The sequence below is a fragment of the Chrysochloris asiatica genome, unplaced genomic scaffold (genome assembly GCF_000296735.1).
Source record: "Chrysochloris asiatica unplaced genomic scaffold, ChrAsi1.0 scaffold00014, whole genome shotgun sequence".
Classification (NCBI taxonomy): Eukaryota; Metazoa; Chordata; class Mammalia; order Afrosoricida; family Chrysochloridae; genus Chrysochloris; species Chrysochloris asiatica.
The window spans coordinates 9,844,273-9,864,815 of NW_006408532.1; the positions used below are offsets into that span (position 1 = coordinate 9,844,273).

Sequence of the window (20,543 nt, forward strand, 5' to 3'; positions counted from 1 at the left end):
TGTCCAGGTCACAAGGCCTCAGCTTCTCAGTAATTGTGTTTTATGTCAATACCAAGGAGGGCCATGGGTTTGGATTTTCGTCCAGGTCACAAGGCCTCAGTTTCTCAGTTATTGTGTTTTATGTCATCCCCGACATATATATATATGTTATAATCCTATTTATTGTATTCGGGTAACTTTTTTTCATTTCCTGAAGTAAAGACTTTATGATCGCTCTCTTCTTCTTTGGTTACCTTCTGAAGTGAGTAAAGAATTTATGATCATTCTGGGGTTTTTTTTTAACTACTTCCTGGAGTAAAGAATTTATGACCACTCTCTTTTTCTTTTCCTAAAGTAAGAATGTGCACCTTAAAAATTTGAACTAGACAACCGGGTAAGGGAATAGATTGTGTGGTCAAAACCCTAGTCAATGAGGTGAGACACAGTCTTGAGAATTGTGTCGGGGTTTAAAAACCCGAGTGGACTGCCCACTTGGTGTGCTTACTGGCCTGTTCCTGTATGTATATGGCTATGCACACGCACCCTCTTGCAGGAGTAAATTTTGCTTAGTCAAGGTAATTTAGTCTCACCGAGTGTCTTTTACGTGACATCAGGATTCATTTCTAACAACCTGAGTGAAAGGAGACCATTAAGGTCCTTTTTACAACTCATTCTATTCATTGCAATTTCAGTATCTATCGCTAAACATGAAGAAATCTTTTAAAATACTGCTATCATACCTAAAACAAAACCAATAGTGATTGATTACTATCATCAAATATCTTGTCACCATTCAAATTTCTAATTGCTCATAAAGATAATATCTATTTTATATGGAAAAAGTCAAGATCCAAATAAGTTCCAGCCCTGGTGGCACTGAACTGCTAATTGCAAGGTCAGAAGTTCAAACCTACCAGGTGCTCTGAGGGTGAAAGTTGTGGCTTTCTGCTCCCATGAAGATTTACAGCCTCAGAAACTGTGTACAGGGTCATGTGAGTCAGAATCAAGTCGAAGGCAGGGGGCTGCTATGTAATCAGTCATATCTTTTAAATGTCTTTTGACCCTGGATCTCTTTTTTTCCCTAGAATAATTGTAATAAAATTCTCTGAAATCTAATCATTTCAGGAGTGCAAGACTATTTAAACATTTGAAAATTAATCTTGGTAATTCATTGATTTTTCACCAGGTTTATAGGATAAAGGCTGCTCCTTGGAAACCCTATACAGGGTGGTGATGAGTCAGAACTGACTAGAGGGCATTTAACAACAACAATAGCGGATAAAGGAGAAAATCACATGATCATATCAACAGCTATAGAAAATGTATTTGACAAAACTCAGCATATGTTATGATAAAAACTCTCAGTAAAGTAGAAACAGAAGAGAACTTCCTTAACCTGATAGGGTATCTAAGGAAAACCTACAGCTTACATCATATTTAATGGTGAAAGACTGAGTTTATTCTCTTCCTTATGACCAGGACCAGGGCAAAGACGTGCACTCTCACCAAGTCTACTCAATGTTGTACTAGAGATCCTTGCTACTGTTGATTGCTGTCAAGTCCATTCTGACTCATGGCAAAAACCATGTGTGCAGAGGAAACCTGCTCCGTCGAGTTTTCAAGGCAAGGACTTTTCAGAAACAGGTCAGCAGACATATCTTCTGAGGCACCGCTGGGTAGCTTTGAACTGTCAACCTTTCAGCTAGTAGTGGGGCATGTAACTATTTGTATCACCCAGGGACCTACAAGCCATTTCAATAGAAAAGAAAAGGTAAAATAAAACTGTCTATACTCACAGATGTCACTGACTACATAGAAAATCCTAAGGTAGTCCCAAATATCTATTAGAATTAATCAGTGAGTTTAGTAAGGTTCCAAAATACAAGGCCCATTTTCAGTTGTAATTTTACAAACAAGCAACAAACTACTGGGGGGAAAAAGTTAAAGACTATTTGCAATACCATCTCCCAAACCTAAAAGTACTTATAAATGAACTTAATGAAAGATAGGTAGAACCGAAGCACTAAAAATCTCAAAACATGGCTCAGACATCTGAGCCAGGTAGGCTCTTTTGGCACGCCCATTGAAACTGAGAACTTTTATACCATCTATCAAAGACCTGCAAAATCTTACTCCAGTAAGGTCTTACTTGAGAAGAAGACTTGGGCCTTTGTCTGGGAAGAGGCTTCCACTAGGTTTTGGCAAGTCACCCAAAGTGTCCACTTCAGTACTGGGACCTGGAGCAACCATATCTGTGACCTACCTCTTCTAGGATGAGTTGTTGTTGTTAGGTGCCAACAAGTTGGTACCGACCTTATGCACAGCAGAATGAAACACTGCCCAATCCTGGGCCAACCTCACTACTGTTGCTATGCTTGAGTCCATCCATGCTGCCACTTGGCCAATCCATCTCATTGGGGTGGGGGGGGGTCTTCCTCTTTTTCTCTAACCCTCCACCTTACCAAACATGATATCCTTCTCCAGGGACTGGTCCCTCCTGACAATATGTCTGAAGTATGAGAGATGAAGTTTGGCCATCTTGGCCTCCAAGTAGCACTCTGGCTACACTTCTTCCAAAACGGATCTATTGGTTCTTTTGGCAGACCATGGCACTTTCAATATTCTCCTCCAACACCATAACTCAAAAGCATTAATTCTTCTACAGTCTTCCTTATTCACTGTCCAGCTTTCACATGCATATGAAAATACCATGGCTTGGGTCAGGCACACCTTAGTCCTCAAGTTGACATCTTTGCTCTTTAACACTTTAAAAAGATCTTGTGCAGAAGATTTGCCTAATGCAATATGTTGTTTGATTTCTTGACTGCTGCTTCCATGAGTGTTGATAGTTGATCTAGGATCTAGGATGAGAGGTGACCTTTATTCAAACTGATGACACAGACCCTAGACTTTTCTCACAATGGTTATATATTCTCTCCCAACTGGAGAATGCTTACCCCCAGAAGATCTATTAGGGACACCTCAGCAACTAGATGGGTTGGCACAGTGGCAGCATCAATGGGCTCAAGCGTAGCAACAATGGTGAGGTTGGACCAGGATCAGGCCATGTTTCCTTCTGTTGTGCATAGGGTCGCTATGAGTCAGTATTGACTCGATGGCACCTAACAACAACAATATCATCTTCAGGGACCTCATAAAGCCTCCAGCTCTTCTGTTTCTGTTTCCTGCTCATCTAAAGTCTTACCTGAGACTTTATATCAAATAAAGGAGCAGTTTTCTGACATTGAAGGACATATACTTTCACACTATCTTAGAAATACCCCATTGATTTAAAACACCTAATTCACCATAAACGAAGATCATCTCAACCTTTAGCTTCCTATAGATTGATCTAACTGCTTTAGTTTTTTTTCCCCATTGCTAACATAAATAGAAATCAATACTTTTTAATAGATGGTTTACATTTTTGTAAATGTTAAAACAATAAAAGAAGATATAAATAAACACAGAGATGTACCATGCTCATGGATTGAATGCTTCAACGTTACTAAAATGTTCATTGTCCCCAACCTGATATACAAATTCACTAAAATATTCAATCAAAATTCTTGCAGTGCTTTTAAAATATAAAGACTATATGGAAATGCAAAGGCCCTAGAAAAGTCAAAACAGTGTTGAAAAAGAGTAACATTGAGAGATATGCTTGAGGTGACTCCAAGACTTACTATACAGCTACAATAATCAAGATGGTGTGGTGTTGGCATAAGGATAGCTAGATAATAGATCAATAGATCCATGGAACAGGTCCACACTTAAATAATGAACACATTTTCAACTTCGATAAGAAGTCAACCAATGTTGCTAGAACAACTGGATATCAATATTGGAGAGGGTAGGCAACATCAAAGGGTTTTAACAAGGGAGTGACTTGTTCTAACTGATGCCTTCAAGAACTCTTTGGCTGTTAGGTAGAGTAAGAATTGGAGGGAGAACTAGAAGGAAGCTGGGAAGTTATAAAGGAGCTCTTACAGTGGTCTGAGTAAGAGAAGATGCAGACTCGTGTGATGGAGATGGTGAACTTTGGCTATAGTTAGAAGATATAAATGTCTGGATTGCAGAGCCTCAGAGTCTCCCCCTTAGACAGACCTAGGTGCTGCTGTGCTTTTAGGAACACCACCCAAGACCACTTACCCAGGAAGTGTGTAGGCTTCTTGAAGAGCCTTAACCTGGAGGTAGGCAGGATAGATAGAAGACATGGAATAAAAGGCAGAAGATCCTCTGGTGCCATGCCCCAGTTGAGACCCCCAAAAGTGGTCTTTAGGATAAGGGCTGGAGCAGGGTTCTGATATCTACTTAACAGATGGAGGGGGTGCAGGTGGGAAATGATTCACTCAGGAGGCCAGTCAGTCCACCTCTGCCTTGATCTCTGCCGCTGGGCAACCATCCACTGGTTGCTTAGTGGGTAGCTGGCAGTTGGGCCACTGTTTTCCTTTCAGGAGAGCTGTGACCTCACTGCCTTGTATGTCACCAGTACCTGTGCGTCAGGAAAGGACAATTCTCTGAACTGGAACCATTCCTGCCTCCAGGAGTAAAGGTCCCACATTCTGTAACCCAGGCCTGGGATCTCAGCTACCCCACCAGTTCAACTTAAGCCTGAGCTAGAGTTGGGCCCAGGTTTACAGAGACTGGGTTCTTGTTTTACCCCACCACTTACATGCTGTGTGGCCTTGGGGAAGACACAACCTCTCTATGTTGCAGCTTTCTGTCTAGAATAATAATAATGTTTTGTGCTATCAATTCCACCCTATATGACAAAGTAGAACTGCCTAACAGGGTTTTCTAGTCTGTAATCTTTTGGGGCTGTGAGTTAATACACCAGACTGCAAAGCCCTTTGAACTACAAGGTCGGTGGTTCAAGCTCACCAGCTGCTCCTCAGAAACCCTATACAGGGTCGCTATGGGTCGGAATCGACTAGATGACACTTAACAACAACAACAACAATCTTTAAGGAAGGGGATTGCCAGATGTTTTTTTCCTCAGAGCAGCTGGTGAGTACAAACTACCAATTTTTCAGTTAACAGCTTAACCACTATGCCACTAGGGCGCCTTAATAATAAAATAGCTACTTCATATAGGATAATATCCATACACTTACAAGGAAGACCAATTAATACGACTACTATTCAAATTTACCCACCAACTACTAATGCCAAAGAAGAAATGGAAGATTTATCAACTCCTGCAGTCTAGAATTCATCAAATATGCAATCTAGATGATTTGAGAAGTACTGATGTGAAAGTTGGAAAGAAAGAATTGGCAGTTAAAAAACATGGCCTTGGTGATAAAATGACATCAGAAATTGCATAATAGAAATTCTCAAGAACAACAACTTATTCATTGCAAATCTCTTTTTTCAACAACATAAAGGGCAACTATACTCATGGACCTTGCTGGATGAAATAAAAAGGAATCAAATTGATTACAATTGTGTAAGAGATGATGGGCAAACTCACTATCAGTCAGAACAAAGCCAGGAGCTGACTGTGGAATAGACCATCAATTACTTACATACAAATTCAAGCTGAAGCTGAAGAAAATTTTAAAAAGTCCATTCGAGCCAAAGTATGATCTTGAATATACTCCACCTGAATTTAGAGATCATCTCAAAAATAAACTTGACACACTGAACATTAATAACTGAAGACTAGACAAGGTTTGGGATGGCATCAAGAACATCAGACATGAAGAAAGCAAAAGGCTACTAAGAAGACAGGAAGGGAAAAAAGACCAAAAATGAATGTCAGAAGAGACTCTGAAACTTGCTTTAAAATGTAAAACAGCTAAAGTAAATACAAAAAAAACTGATAAAGGAGCTCAACAGATTGCAAAGGGAAGCTAGAGAAGACAAAGAATTATAATAAACATACAAAGACCTGGAGTTAGGAAACCAAAAGGGATGAACACACTCAACATTTCTCAAGCTGAAAAAAAAAAAAAAATGCAAGCCTTGGGTTACAATATTGAAAGTTTCTAAAGGCAAGATATTGAACAATATAGGAAGCATTGAAAGAAGATAGAATACACAGTTACTGTACCAAAAACAATTAGTAGACATTCAACCATTTCAGGAGGAAGCATCTGATCAAGAACCAATGGTATTGAAGGAAGAAGTCCACTGAAGGCACTAGCAAAATACAAGGCTCCAGGAATTGATGGAATACCAACTGAGATGTTTCAACCATTGGATGAAAGACCTCACTAAGCTCTACCAAGAAATTTGCAAGAGAGCTACCTGGCCAAACAATTGGAAAAGATGCATATGTGTGCCCATTCCAAAGAAAGGTAGTCCAATAGAATACAGAAATCATTAAACAATAGCATTAATATAACATGAAAGTAAAATTTTGCAAAAAATAATTGAAATGTGGTTGCAACAGTACATCAACAGGGAATTGTCAGAAACTCAAGCCAGATTCAAAAGGGGACATGGAGTAGGGGTGTCATGGTTGCTGGTAGATGAAGCTTAACCCATCTAAAAGCAGAGAGCATAAAAAGATTGTTTTATTGATTGTGCAAAGGCATTCAGCTGTGTGGATCATAAGTTATGGTAACACTGCAAAGAATCAACACTTAATTGGGCTCATATAGAATCTGTACATAGACCAAGAGGCAGTTGTTGAACCACACAAGGGGATACTGCACAATTTAAAGTCAGGAAAGGTGTGTGTCAGGATCACATCTTTTCACCATATAAATTCAGTCTCTATGTTGAGCAAGTAATCCAAGAAGGTGGACTATACGGAGAGGAATACGGCATCAGGATTGGAAGAAAACTCATTAACTACCTGAGGTATGCAGATGACCCAACCTTGCTTGCTGAAAGCTAAAAGGACTTGAAATATTTTGAAATAAAAAACTATAGCCTTCAATATAGATTACATTTCAGCATAAAGAAAACAAAAATTCTCAAAACTAGACCAATAAGCAACATCATGATAAATGGAGAAAAGATTGAGGTTGTCAAGGATTTCATTTATATAGATTCACAATTAACACCCATGAAAGGTGTTGTAAAGTGCCGTTAAGTCAGTTCTGACTCTAGCGAGTCTGTATAGGGTTTCCATGGAGCAACTGATGAGTTTGAACCACAGAGCTTGTGGTTCAAAGAGCCCTTGTGGTCCAGTACTTTATCCCACAGTGTCACACCAGGACTTCGCCCATGGAAGCAGCAGCCAAGAAATCAAACAATGTATTGCATTAGGTAGATCTGCTGCAAATGACCTCTTTTAAGTGTTAAAAAGCAAAGATGTTAGCTTGAGGATTCAGATGAGTCTAACCCAAGCCATGGTATGTAAGTTGTGTCACAAACATGTGAAAGTTGGACAATGAATAAGGTGGACCAAAGAAGAAGTGATGCCTTTAAATTATGAAGATGGTAAAGAATATTGAATATGCTGTGGACTGTGAGAAGAAGGAACAAATGTATCTTGGAATAAGTAGAGCCAGAATATCCCTCAGAAGCCAAGATGGCAAGTGTTCGTCTTACATACTTTGGACATGTTATAAGGAAGGGCCAGTCCCTGGAGAAGGACATCATGCCTGGTAAAGTGGAGGGTCAGCAAAAAGAAGAAGACCTCCAATGAGATGCACTGACAAGTGGCTGCAACAATGGGCATAAGCATAGGAATGATTGTCAGGATGGATCAGGTGGTGCTTCATTCTGTTGTACTTGGGTCACTGTGAGTTAGAACCAGCTCCATGGCACCTAACAACAACAACAACAACTTTATATAGTGTAGCCATAAGGATTAAATGATTGTAAGGAGCGTAAAAGAGAACCTGGTGGTAGCCAAAGTGTTGGCCAAGATCTATCCAGATGGCCTCCCTTTCCACCCCCACCCCCAGCCTGACCACTCAAACAGGTAGAGGCTCATTCCTCAACCTCTCATTCTCTTAGGCAACTTCTCCCTGTGGCCACCACTGACTTTGGAGAGCTTGAGGGAACATCAGGCCTCACGGACTCAGCCTCCCTTTCTACTCCTGTAATAACTCCAAGGAGTTGGTTCCTATCTATGCACTCCTTCTCCTACATTCTCAAAGGGCAATAGCCTCTTAAAGGAAGCAATGAGGACAAAGTGGAAAGTCACAGGCTGTGATGAAGACTCAGAGAAGGTTTAATGCAAGCCCCTCCTCTCCTCCTGTGGCTTAGATGAAGAAACAGACTGGATGGGAAATGACCTGTCCAAGGTCCCACAGCTGCTGCAGGTGGTATCTGGTGACTGTTCTTCACTTACTCCCTGCTAGTGTGGAAGGTCCTAAGGAGCCATGAGGCCTGGTGCTAGCCCAGTGAACAGGCTATCATATCGCTTCCTGGCAGGAAGAGACCTCAAGTTACCCACAGTCACCAATCCCACACAGCTCATCTGGGGCCCTCATCATCACAGGCGTTAGAGGCTAAGAGGCCTTGTAAGTTATGGCTTTGTAAACTTGGAGGGACCCCCAGCTACAGGGTACAGGGCAGCTGTGTGAGTGACTTGACTGTCAGTGTGCTGGGGGGAGGGGATGGGGGACTGGCTGACAGAGACAGGTGGTGAATCAAGAGTGTTGGCGCCAGGGCCAAGAGGCTTTTACCTCTTTGCTGACGGTCCTTTTTTCTGGACGTTTCTTGCTTGCAGGAAGGGGGCAGAACACAGTCATATCTTGAACCTTTCCTGTTACCCTTCTTCCCATTTTCCAAGATGACTGAATGATAAATCCAGAGTGCAGGCTTAGACCTGCCGCCCTGTCTCCCCTGTATTCAGAAAGCTGCCCTCCTGGGGTCAGTCAGTCCCAACTGTGGGGCGATGGCCTTCGATGGGGTCCCAGGACCTGGGGTTTTATTGAGCTTGTGGTTGCAGTGATGGGTGCTTTGAGGCCAGTAAACCAGGTTGGGAAACTTTTGATGCAGAGAACCTTCTGAAGGCCAGACTGGGTTAACAACTCCTGGTTTCTTTCTGCAAGCAAGTGGCTCCACCTTTGTGAACCTCACCCTTCCCTACTGTTTGATGGGTTAGTAGTCTTCCAGTCATTAATGTATCAGTTACTGAAAGCCCCTTGGGGGATAACCAGGAGCCAGCCCTGTAGTGAGGGATAGAACCCCAGAGTTCCAGTGCAGGCAAAGCCTGGGTTGTCTCTGTTCCAAGGGGCTAGTGTAAGTAAAGGAAGATCTTTGAGGTCTACAGTATGGCCCAGGACGCTGGGTACGGATAAGAATGGGTACCATGCCTTCCAAGAGCCGTGGTGGTGCAGCAGTTAAGTTCTGGACTAATAATCAAAGTGTCAGTGGTTGGCACCCACCTAGAGGCTTCACTGGAGAAGACCTGACAAGATTGTTGTTAAATGCCGTCAATTCTGACTCATAGCGAGTCTATATAGGGTTTGAACTGTTAACCTCGTGGTTCGCAGTCTAGGGCTAATCCTACAGCGCCACGCAGGAGTCCGCTCACAAATTACCTCTAGAAAACCCTATGAGGCAGTTTTGCTATGAGTCTAAATTAGACTCCTACCTAACAACATGATCCTCTCCCCGAAGTCTTCCTCCTTCTCGCGGCCCCTACCCCCAACTCTAAAGAACTTTTACCCCCACTCCGACCTCAAAGCGCTTTGAAGACACCTCAGTGGCGAGGCAACTGGCCTCTGTCTGGGCGGCTGCGGTCACCCTGCCAATTGCGCGGGTTCCAGACACCGCCTGCCATGAGGCCAGGCGGGAAGACCCCGCACAGCGTCACCCCTGCCTTTGCGCCCTCGTGCGTCGTGGGACCTGGGGGTTGTGAGGAGGTAACCAAGAGAAAGTCGAGAGCCAAGAAAGAAGAAGGGCCCAGGGAAAAACAGGGCCCCACCCACCTGCTGTGACTCCTGAGCGCTGAGCGGCTCCGGGAGGGGGCCGGGCCCGGGGGCGGGGCCTACCGCGCGCCGTCCCCCCCACGTGTCCTCGGTCACCGGCCCTGCCCCTTAGCTTGTGCTTAAAACCTGAGATGCGCGTCGTTGCCGGCCCTGCTCCGCCGCCTGCCACCAACGCCTGGGCCCTGGTAAGGAGTCCCTGTGCCTAGAATGGCTAGAAGGTCCCCTTCCCACTCCCTAGCTTAGGATCCTTCTCCCCGGAAGCCCCTTCCCCAGCGCGACCAGAGGAGTCGCTGCCCATCTTCCGCTCTGACTGAAGCTGGAGGGAAGGAGGCAGACACCAAAGATACTGTTGCTTTAACGCCTGGTGTTGGGTTCCTGGGCTCCTCCGGCCGCAGGGATGGGGCAGGGTACGAATCCGGGGTCTGAGAAGTAAGCCAGACTGTCTCCCGTTCTTTCTGGATTCTCCTCCCCCATCTAGCTTCCTCTATGCCGTGAACCCCGCAAGTGGAGATCTTGGAGCCCAGAGAGTGTGTGGACTCCTGACCTTGCCGCCTCCTCTCTGACCCACGGTCTCTGACCTTTTTTCTTTCTTTCTGTGTGAAACCAGAGTTCCAGCCCCACCTCAGCCCCTCACCTCTGAGACTTGAGCATATGGCTTCCCCCCCAGCCTCAGTTTACCTTGAGCAGACAGGCACCGTCATCCTCACTACCTGCCCATTGCCTTGGGTGTGACTGGACTCTTCCCTACAAGGGACAGCAAACGCGCGCTTAAGCCTCCAGAAAGGGATTTGTGCGGTGCCAGTTGGGACTGGTGACCTAGCCTTAGGTGGCAGTGCCCAGTTTCAGCCTGGCATTGGCTCGGGGCAGTGGGAGGGGCCGATTCTCAGGAAATATCCCCAGTCTTGCCTTTGGCCCCTGTGGGCTGCTGCGCCCTCCAGGGAAAGAAGGCTAATGTGAAATGGAGGAAATCCTCTCCCTTCCTGCCATTGGTATTCCTGACAAGGGGGGCCAGTGACCCACAACCTCAGTTTTACTCTCCGTGGAGTGGGGGTGTCTTCTTGGGAGCAGCCCTATCTGGCTGCAATCCCAGACAGGAACAAACCTGTCTTTCTCCCAGGGGTAGATTGGGAGAGCCCTGGGCTTTGATCACTCCCTTTCTAGTCCACTGTAGCAGCAGGTTCTGAAGTGCAGCAAGCCCAAGCCCCAAAGGCAGGTGCAAATCCACGAGGCCAGCCCCCTAGCTTCCTAAGCCTCAATTTCTCCATCTGTCTGAACTGCCAGGGGCTCAGGGTTCAGGAGACTTTTACATATATTTAGAGGTTGTCAACGAGCTCTGTAAGCAGGCTCATTTAACTCTGTCTGGGGAATGGCATGCTGGGAACACAGCAGAGAAGGAAACAGGGTCCCTTCTCTGGAAACAGAGAAGGAAACAGGCCCTCATGAATTAGATTCTGATGGGGGAAGACAGGAGAGGCCAAAACAGCCACAAAGGGAGTCAGAACTTTGGCCATACATCAGAACTGGAGAAGTTCCTGTTCCAAACTAGGGCTTCAATCCTTCCAGTTTGACCCTTTGTTGAGAATGGGTCCAACCTGAATGAACCAGTTTGAAGTCCTGTTCCAAACTTCTCTCTACTTCTTAGCCCCTTCTCCTAGCGCCCTCTTCCCCAGCCAGGGCAGGAGAGCCTGGAGGTGGGAGCCTGTCCCCAAGCCATGTGTGATTTTACCTGGAACGAGACTAGACAGGAAGTGGCATGAAAGGGCTGGGTCCCCATCAACTGCCTGCCTGCTCTGGGCAGGAACCAGGCTTTGAGGTCAGCTGGTTCTGATGGTAGCCATTTCCCCCTGGCACATGGCCCTGGGGCTCTTCAGGGTAGAGCCAGCATTTGTGCCCAACTTCTGGAGCGGAGTGATTGCCAGGCCCAGACACAACTGCTGCATGAGTTCTCCCATGCTCCATGGGTCCTGTGAGGCAAGCCAGGACAGCCAGATGCCTTCAGTTGAGTACTGCAGGCCTTGAAATGGCTGGTGGCTGGCTTGTCAATGGGTGCCCATGTGACAGAGGTAACCTCACTGGAATTGAGGATCCAAGGCCTTGGTTTCTGCTGCGACACTTTGGGCAAAGTTGGTCTTCCAGGCCCTGGCTCCTTCCTTCCTACAAGACAGTCTCTTTCCAAACTTGGGTAACCAGGTACCCACAGGCACTTAAACATTATTAGTAGAATAAATTAATGGATGAGAATATTTCCAACATAGCCAAATGCTTTAAAGAGGGTTAGAGTATCTCTCTCCAGGGTCTGAGGAACGGAACTTAGTTTTCCTGTCCCCCTTTCCTTGAGATCTTGCCCTCAGTTCTGGAGACTAAACCTTCCTAAGCCAAAGCAGGGAGTCTTGTTGTGGTGCTGTGGGATGAAACACTAGACCATAATGTCCATTAGAACCACAAGGTCAGCAGTTCAAACCCACCAGCCGCTTCTTGGAAACCTTATACAGGGTAGCTATGAATCTGAACCAACTTGGCGGCACTTAACAACAACAGCAAGCCAAAGCAGACTCCCAAATGACCCCCAACCCCGAGTTTGGGAAGGTGGTTGGAGTGTTGGGATACCTGAGAGAGTTTGGTGTACCTGGTTTGGTTTTGAAGACGCAGGAATCCTAAAGTCTCTTGTCAATTGAGGGGGGGGAAAAATCCCACTTCATTCTTTCTCTTAGTGCCCATATGGAGATAGAAATGAGACTTGTCTAGTGACTGGCTAGGCTGCATCCAGTATAAGGAGGACAGTGGCACCTTTGGGTCAAAGTGTGGAATTGCAGCCTACCTCTATCAGCCCTAAATGAGGATGGCCAAGGGAGAACTGAGATCCTAAGTAGGGGAGGGCTCCCTAGTGGCACAGCGGGTTAAATGTTGAGCTGCTAACGGCAAGGTCGGTGACTCAAACTCACCAGCCACTCCAAGGAGAAAGCTGTCTGCTCCCATACGATTTAGAGTCTCAGAAACCCTATGGAGCAATTCTACTCTGTCCAATGGGTGGAAATGGACTTTGGTAGTAGGTAAGTAAGGGAGACTTCCTATGGTTTAGGTGGAGCTGTAGTTTTAAAAATTAGAATGAATTTAGAGTTAGAATGTTAGGGGGGGATTCTAGATGAGCATTCCACAGGATGTAATCCTAAACTACATTCTGCAGGTCATAAAGAGAAAGAACATCAGTAATGATTCTTGGATATGTAAACTGAAGGGGAGAAGATAAAAAGATTTCTTAGAAAGGTTAGCAGATAGTGTAGTGAAATCACAGATTTGCTGTCAGTCTGGGTTTGGATCTCAGACCTGCCATTCACTAGCTTTGTGACGTAGGGCAAGTTGCTTAACCCTTCTGAGCATCAGGTTTCTCATATTTCAATAAGAGGGTCATAGTAGTCCTTACCTTGAAATGACATGTCTGGGGAACTAAACGTAGTGTCTGTTTTTGTAATTATTCCACTTCTGAAGTGTAAGAGTTTCCCACGTTTTCCTTACTGTTGTGAGTGCCCAGGCTGGCCCGGCATGGTCACTGGAGGCTGGTGGTATGGCTCAGGCTAGAGCCATGGAGGACGTTCCCTGCTTTGTCAGCTAATTGGCAGGCTCCTGGGCATGAGACCACCTTCCCTTGGTCCAGGTGTTCCTGTCCTAGTGAGTGGTGTCTGGGCTGGTACTGGGAGCTGAGAGGCACAGATCTTCTTGGCAATAGGGAAACATGCCTAGAGGAGGACAGGCTGAGTTTGTCCAGGATCTGCAGGTACCAGGAAGGAAGCCCATGTCTGTCCTAGGATGTCAGAGTGAGAAAGCCTTCTAGATTAGTGTGCAGATGATGAAACTGAGGCCCAGAGAGTGAGGAGCTGCTATGGGATCAACTCAGTGGTGGTGGTAAGGGGAACTTACTGGGCACATGCTTGGTGCCCAGCTCTGGCTGCCGCCCCCCCACTCAGACATACTCCCCAGCATCTCACTGAGTCCTCACCATCTCCCTGTGAGGGATAGGCTGTTCTCATCCCCGTTTTGCAGATGAGCAGCCAGGTTTAGAGCTTAAGCAACTTGAACCTTGGTCTGGCTGATTTAGCCACTGCGCTTCACCCGAAGTGAGCGTGCGTTCATAGATTGTAGCTTTGGTTTCTTCTCCTTCCCCATATTTCCTTCCCCAACTCAAGGCCTCAGCTTCATCACACAGTCCAAGGAGCTCTGTGGTAGAGGGAGGTGGCAGAAGGGAGAGGGAGCTTCGCTGCCAGGTGCTGGGAGGGCAGGAGGCAATATGAACAGCAGATTGCATCATTTTCCCAGCCCACCTGCCTAGCTAATCTCTGCATTCAGTCACGAGCCCATTCACGCACACACATGCTCTGGCACGCTCACACGCACTCTCTCAGGTATACATACCCAGGGCTTGCATTCTTCGGTACCACTCAGATCCAGCACTCTCCACCTTCCAAAGGTCCTGAGTTCCCACATGTGTATACATCCTGGCACACAGGACGGTCTCTGTAATTTCTGGATAGGAGCTTGCATAGAAGTCCAAACTGGAGGAATTCTGACCCCGCTTATAACAGAAAAGAGCTTCAGAGAGTGGAACCAAATTGGGTTGTTGCTGAGTGCCTGCTACATGCCAGGCAGGCTGGGACCACTGAGGCAGACCAGGTCAGCTGAGGTGACCTACCAGTCTCCATGAACTTGCCTCTCCCACCTCCACCGATCATCTTGACTCTGAGGGCTTTTGGAAGATGGCAGAAGCAGGGCTGTCTTTTAGAGTTGGATAAATCTTAGGGTAACATCTCAACAATCCATGGCCATGCTGCCTAGGTCACCTGTGACTGCCCAGACCACCCCTGCACCTAGCACCTCCCTTCCCTGAGCCTTCCCAGAGATAGGTAGTTTTGTACCTACCACAGGAGGTTATAGAGCCCAGCTGATCTTGGTTCAAAACCTGACTCTGCCAATTACAACTAAGCCAGGCATTGGTCAAGTTTCTTAACCTGAACCTCCGTTTCCGTGGTCTCTCAATAGCAATAATGCCCTCATTGAGTGGCTCGGCACATCATTTACCTTGATGGTGATGATTTCATGGGTGTGTACACAATTCGAAACTTAGGATATTGTATACTTGAAATAAGGGCAGCATATTATATAGTTCAATTATATCTCAATAGAGATGTTTGAAAATGTGCCATGGGATACACACAGCCCTGACACACCACCATCATGCATAGACATCAGGGCTTGAGGCCATGGACATGCCCTGACGGCTTGCTGGACATGATGCTCCTGGACCTCCCTGCTCTATGAGGCAGCTTTAAAGGGGTCTGGGTGGCTGGGGAGGCTGGGGTTAGGGCCTCTGGCACCACCTGGGCAGTCATGCCAAGCAGCTGAGCAGCTTTTGCCTTTGCAGAGGTTCGCTGAGCTGTGAAGACAAATTCCGGAAGCAGAGAACCCACGCCACCAATTCCAGGTACTTAGCTACCCTAAGTCTTTCCTGCTTCTGTTTCCCCCTCCCTCCCTCCATCCTGGGTAGCCAGTTGCTTGGCTGCGGTTGCCATGGGCACCATCTGCTGCCTCCAGGGTCAGGGTCTGTTGAGTCACCAGCAGCCCAGATCCGGATCAATCTGGCCAGCCAGCCAGGACAGGGCCTGACTGGCAAGCCCAGTGGAGGAGAGAATAGTGGGCATTGGTCAGAATTCCCCCATCCCCAGCCTCACTGTTCTAGAAGGAGTTACCCCTCCTCCTTCAAGTCCAAAGGGCAACAAGGGCCTGTCTGAGGGAGCTAGGCCAGTGAATGGGCTTGTGAGATGTGTTAGGGATGGCATGGTTCTGCCCATGTGGCCGGGCTCCAGTTCACACACAGCTGGCTCACCCAAGACAGCCACTTTGCCTCTCTAAGCCTCCAGACAGTAGGAAGAGCTCAGTGCACCAGAACCTGCATTACTATAGGTGACCCTTCTGGATTTCTGTACATTCGTAAGGCCATCTACAGCCTTTCCCATTGGTGTCTAATAAGGACTTTGCCTGACTCCAGTGGTTTCTCTCTGACTTTGGCAGACTCCAGTGGAAAGGTTTCTACGCAGACACAAACTTGCCCCCTCTATATGGGGGACAGTGGGTCAAATATTCACAGAGGCTGGAACCAGATGGCCTGGGTTAAAATGTGCCCCTCCTACCTTATTGACCATATGACCTTGGGCAGGTGATTTTCCTCTCTGACTCTCAGTTTCCTTTTCAGCAAAGTAGGCTACAGTACACTGGTAGCGTAGTGGTTACGAATCGGGCTGTGAACCGCAGGGTCAGCAGTTCCGCGGAAGAAAGATGAGGCGTTCTGCTCCTGTAAAGATTTACAGCCTCAAAAACCCTGTGCAGGGTCACTATGAGTCAGAACCGACTCCACGCACTTAGCAACAACAACAACAGGCACACCTCGACCTATTTTCAGGGCCCTGTGGATGTGCTAGGAGAGGCAGGAAGAACCCAAATGCAGCCCAAGGGGTCAGGGGACACCTGGACAGAAGGAGCGCTGGCTCTAATGGCATGGAGACAGGAGGCCGTGGAACATTCGGGAAGCTTGAGTGTAGCTGAGGGAGCAGGCATAGGTGGGAGACAGGCATATGTGTACCTGATCTCGTGGGAAAGACCCCCAGGTTAGAGACAGCCAGTAGGCACCTGCCAGACTCTGTGTCTCTTTGGGACTCAGTTTTTCTACTTGCATTTTGGGGAGCTGGTCTCTAAGCCTGTGCCCACTGAGCGTTTTTAGAGCTGAATTCACTGAGGCGGTTCACTGTGTTCCCCTTCTTAAAGGCACTTGCATTTGAAAAGCACCATGGTGCCTAAAATCTCAATGCTGTTGAGTGCCAGCAAGTTGATTCCAACCCATAGCCACCCTGTATAGGGTTTCTGAGGTGTGGCTGGTAAGTTTGAACCACTGACCTTGTGGTTCAAACAAATCTTGTGATTCAGTTCTTAGAGTGAAGGCTAAATAAATGGAGACAACTGCATGCTGGGTAAGAACCCAGGTCCTAGAGCCAGATATGACATCCACTTCTACCATGAGCCCCAACATCTGCCTCCACAGTGGAGACGGCAATACCTACACCAAGGGGTTCAGAACATGGCACTGTCTGCTTAGCAAGGAGTAGTTGTGATTGGGGACATGTCTGCTACCAGGGGTTCAGGGCCAGGGTCCCTTCCAAATTACCCACCTGCTGTGTATTCTTCCCAACAGCTCAGCTCAGCTCACATGCCTTCCCTCACTGGCAATGGGTTAGCTCAGAGGACTACTTCCCCTCAAACTCTGCTGTCAGCACTCCAGGTCCCAGCCTGGGATAGGGTGTGTGTGCGTGCACACGGGCCAGGGTCCCCCAGGGTGGAGTGGGTGTGGCTGGAAGGAGAGTTCTTCAGCTGGCCCTGATTACAGGTAAACATCCTGTTCCCAACCCACCAGAGGATAAGTTCATCCAAGGAAGATGTGGGGGCTCAGGGAGAGGTGGGTGAGAACTGGTCAGCTCCTAGTCACTAACATTCTTCCTCCATGCCCTTCAGACAAGATGTCCGGCAAAGGCTCCGTGGTTCTGGCCTACAGTGGTGGCCTCGACACCTCATGCATACTGGTGTGGCTGAAGGAACAAGGCTATGATGTCATTGCGTACCTGGTGAGGGGGTGCCCCCTTTGCCCTGCCACTCAGCCCTTGGGCAGTCCCTAGCTGGATCATCTGCCAGTCTGCTCATTGGCACTGTTCTAAAACCTTACACTCCAGCTTCCCTCTCTTTAAGCCTGTCTTTGACAGTGAGGAAATAGTTCCTCATCACACTGCCTCACTTTCCCCATCTGTAAAATGGGTATCCTCATGAGAACAGGGAGGAGGCCGGGTCTCATGGATCTGACCAGAGGAGGACACAGGAGTGCCTTAGCAGCCTGCCTGGAGAGGGACAATAGCTTTGGCCTGAAGGTCATAGGGTAGGCTCAGTCTTTTCTGGAGGCCCTCACTGGTTCCCAGTAATTCAGCAAAGATTGCCAAATCCTCCGCTAACTGAGCCTGGAAGTGCCCTTGGAGATCACCTAGTTCTGGAATAGCAGATTCTAGAGTTGAATTCGCTATTAATAAATTTTAATTAATAAAATACTAATATTAATAAAAATTAATGATGACTGCTACAGCAAGGAAGCCTGGCACCAACAGATAATCCAAGAACTTTGATTTGAGAATTGTTTTGGAACCTTATAGAACCTTGTTGTTCAGTACCATTAGTTGCTTCTGACTCACAACGACCCTGCATAGGGTTTCCAAGGAGCGGTCCAAACAACCTTGCAGTCCAGTGCTGATCCCATAGTGCCACACCAGGACTCCATTATAGAACCTCATTATTGTTGTTGTTAAGTGCTGTCGAGCTGGTCCCAACCCATAGCAACCCTGTATAGGGTTTCCGAGGAGTGCTGGTGAACTGGAACCACTGACCTTAAGGTTCAAACCTACTTTGCTGTCCAGCGCATTAACTCACAGCACCACACCAGGATTCTTATAGAACCTTGAGGGAAGTTAATTGGGAAAAAATGGAATATGTTTTAGAAAGATGTTATTGAAGAAAACATGGATCCTTCTGAAGCAAGAGCAAGTTTGTGCTTGGGACCCATGTCCTTTTCATTTGTAATAGGTACAAGAGTTCTTGGCTTTACTATAAGGAAGTCTCAAGAGAATGTAGGTTTGGAAAGTCCCAAACAAGTAAGGTTTATAAGTTTTGGTGGCAGCACCTGGGCCTAGTCATTTCTGTTTGACACAGGTCATAAGTTAATAGACCATGTATGATGCCACTCTCCTATCCAGGGTCCATAGCAGACATTACTAATCAAACAAAGCTAATCAGAAGTTGTTCTTCTGATGAATCCAGACACAACCTCTTAACCTTCTCCATTTGGCTGTGTTATTTGGGACTCTTGGTTATAAGTTCTAGAAATCCAACCTCAAACCAGCCTAATGAAAAAGAAAAGAACAAGACAGTCCTTGGTTCGTGTAACTGAGAAGTCCAAGGGTGTATCCGATCAGATAAGGCTGGATCCAGGTGCTTTCCCAGGTTCTGTCTCCATCTCTGCTTGTCTTCATTCTTGGCCTTGCCCCATGGCAGGCAAGATGGCTGCCAACAGGCCCAGACATCATTATGGCCTGGCATTCCCAGAAAGAGGAGGTGTCAGGGCCCAGGGGCACTCTCACTGGCCTACAGAGGCTGTGATAAGGGAGGCACTGATTGGCCAGTGAGAAAGAAACATGATCTATATATTCCACTCTATCCATGTAGCAAGAGTTTTCCCCAGGAAAGAAGGTTTTTGTCCCCAAAACAAGTGAGGGCAGGGCTCTGGACAGACAAAAGCTCAGCTGTTGCCTCAAGTGGTGTGTTTGCAGTTGAAGCCAATGTGCCCAGTCTAACTGCATCCAATCCCATTATCATTGAGATCCGATAAGGCCCAGAGAGGGGAAGCTGCTTGTCCAGTCCCCTAGTGAGTACAACCACAACTTGGAATGGATATACTGTGCCCAGGGCCTGCTCCTCTTGCCATGGGCAGCACAGTGAGGCAGTTGGAATTCTGATCAGACCACTTAGACCCCTGGGCCACCAACTGGCAGATTTAAAAGCTGAGTATAAACTCAGACCGGCACCTATAGCTGGTCTCTGGGAAGATCCTGAGCAGAATGCAGAGAGCAAGGGTTCAGGCCAGGGTCTGGGCAGCAAGCCAGAGTCCAGCTGGCAGAAAATATGCCTGTGTCTAGAAGAAGTTGGGACCTCAGCTGCAGGGACAGCATGAGCTTCTCTGGCTCCTGTCCCTACCCCCTGACCCCACAGCATGGTCAAGTATTGGTGTTTGACTAGGGAAGTTTATGAACTGGGGGCTGAGCAGTTCCTGACAAGCCAACCTTTGCACTGGCTTTAGGGAAGTTGGAATCCAGGGAAATCTTTGCCCTTCCTAGGCAATCCCTGTAAGAGGTTACATTTCAGCAGCCTATGCGCATAGGTCCAGGCTTAACCAGGTCCCATGGAAACTGTTCTCTGGCATGCTGGGGCCATCTAGTTCCAACTCTGGTCAGTTCCTGGAGGTGCCTCAGCCTCTGCAGACCCTTGTGTGGGCCCTTTTCCTTACAATGGCCTCAGACCACCTCCCTTGGAAGCTTTTTGTGAGTGGATCCCCAGGGTGCTGATGCTCTGCTCTCCTTTCTGCCCTGCCTGGGCTCAGTGGGCTTCTCGGTTTTTGCTCCTCAGGCTAACATCGGCCAGAAGGAAGACTTTGAGGAAGCCAGGAAGAAGGCACTGAAGCTTGGAGCCAAAAAGGTACCAAGTGGGATGCAAGGGTTTGAAGTGGGGCTGTGATATGGTGGAGGCAGCAGTGAATGTTTCTTGCCCCTGTGTTCCTTCTGATTTGTCCTCTTGATTCTAAGAGTATGAGATGGCTCCCTTCTGCTCTCAGGTACATGAGGGTCATCTTCCTGCCTCCCTCAGGCGCCCAACATACCCATCCCAAGTCCCGACCATCTTTTCTCCACTCGTCCATCTTTCCGTCCACCTACCCATCTCCCCTTTATCTCTTTCTCCATACACCCATCCCTCCATCTATTCAGCCACCTGTCCATCCTTCTTTTATTTTTATTTTGAAATAAGTATAAACTCACAGGAATTTTCAAAAATAGTACTAAGATGGGGAAAGGGGAGAATGGGGTACAACTG

The 20,543-nt window shown here is 47.0% G+C and overlaps 1 protein-coding gene across 2 annotated transcripts in view; it reads left to right on the plus strand.

The window, feature by feature from the left end:
• Window positions 1–9,811: 9,811 nt before the first annotated feature.
• Window positions 9,812–20,543, plus strand: part of ASS1 (argininosuccinate synthase 1) — a 56,785-nt gene continuing 46,053 nt past the window's right edge. The window contains exons 1-4 of one of the 2 annotated variants that reach the window (XM_006834874.1): window positions 9,812–10,009; window positions 15,240–15,297; window positions 17,376–17,485; window positions 20,082–20,150. In XM_006834874.1, coding sequence (XP_006834937.1) covers window positions 17,381–17,485; window positions 20,082–20,150 — 174 coding nt within the window. In that variant the 5' untranslated portion in view covers window positions 9,812–10,009; window positions 15,240–15,297; window positions 17,376–17,380. Of the gene's footprint in view, window positions 10,023–15,239; window positions 15,298–17,375; window positions 17,486–20,081; window positions 20,151–20,543 lie in introns of both variants that reach the window. The other variant, XM_006834875.1, reaches the window with a different exon arrangement.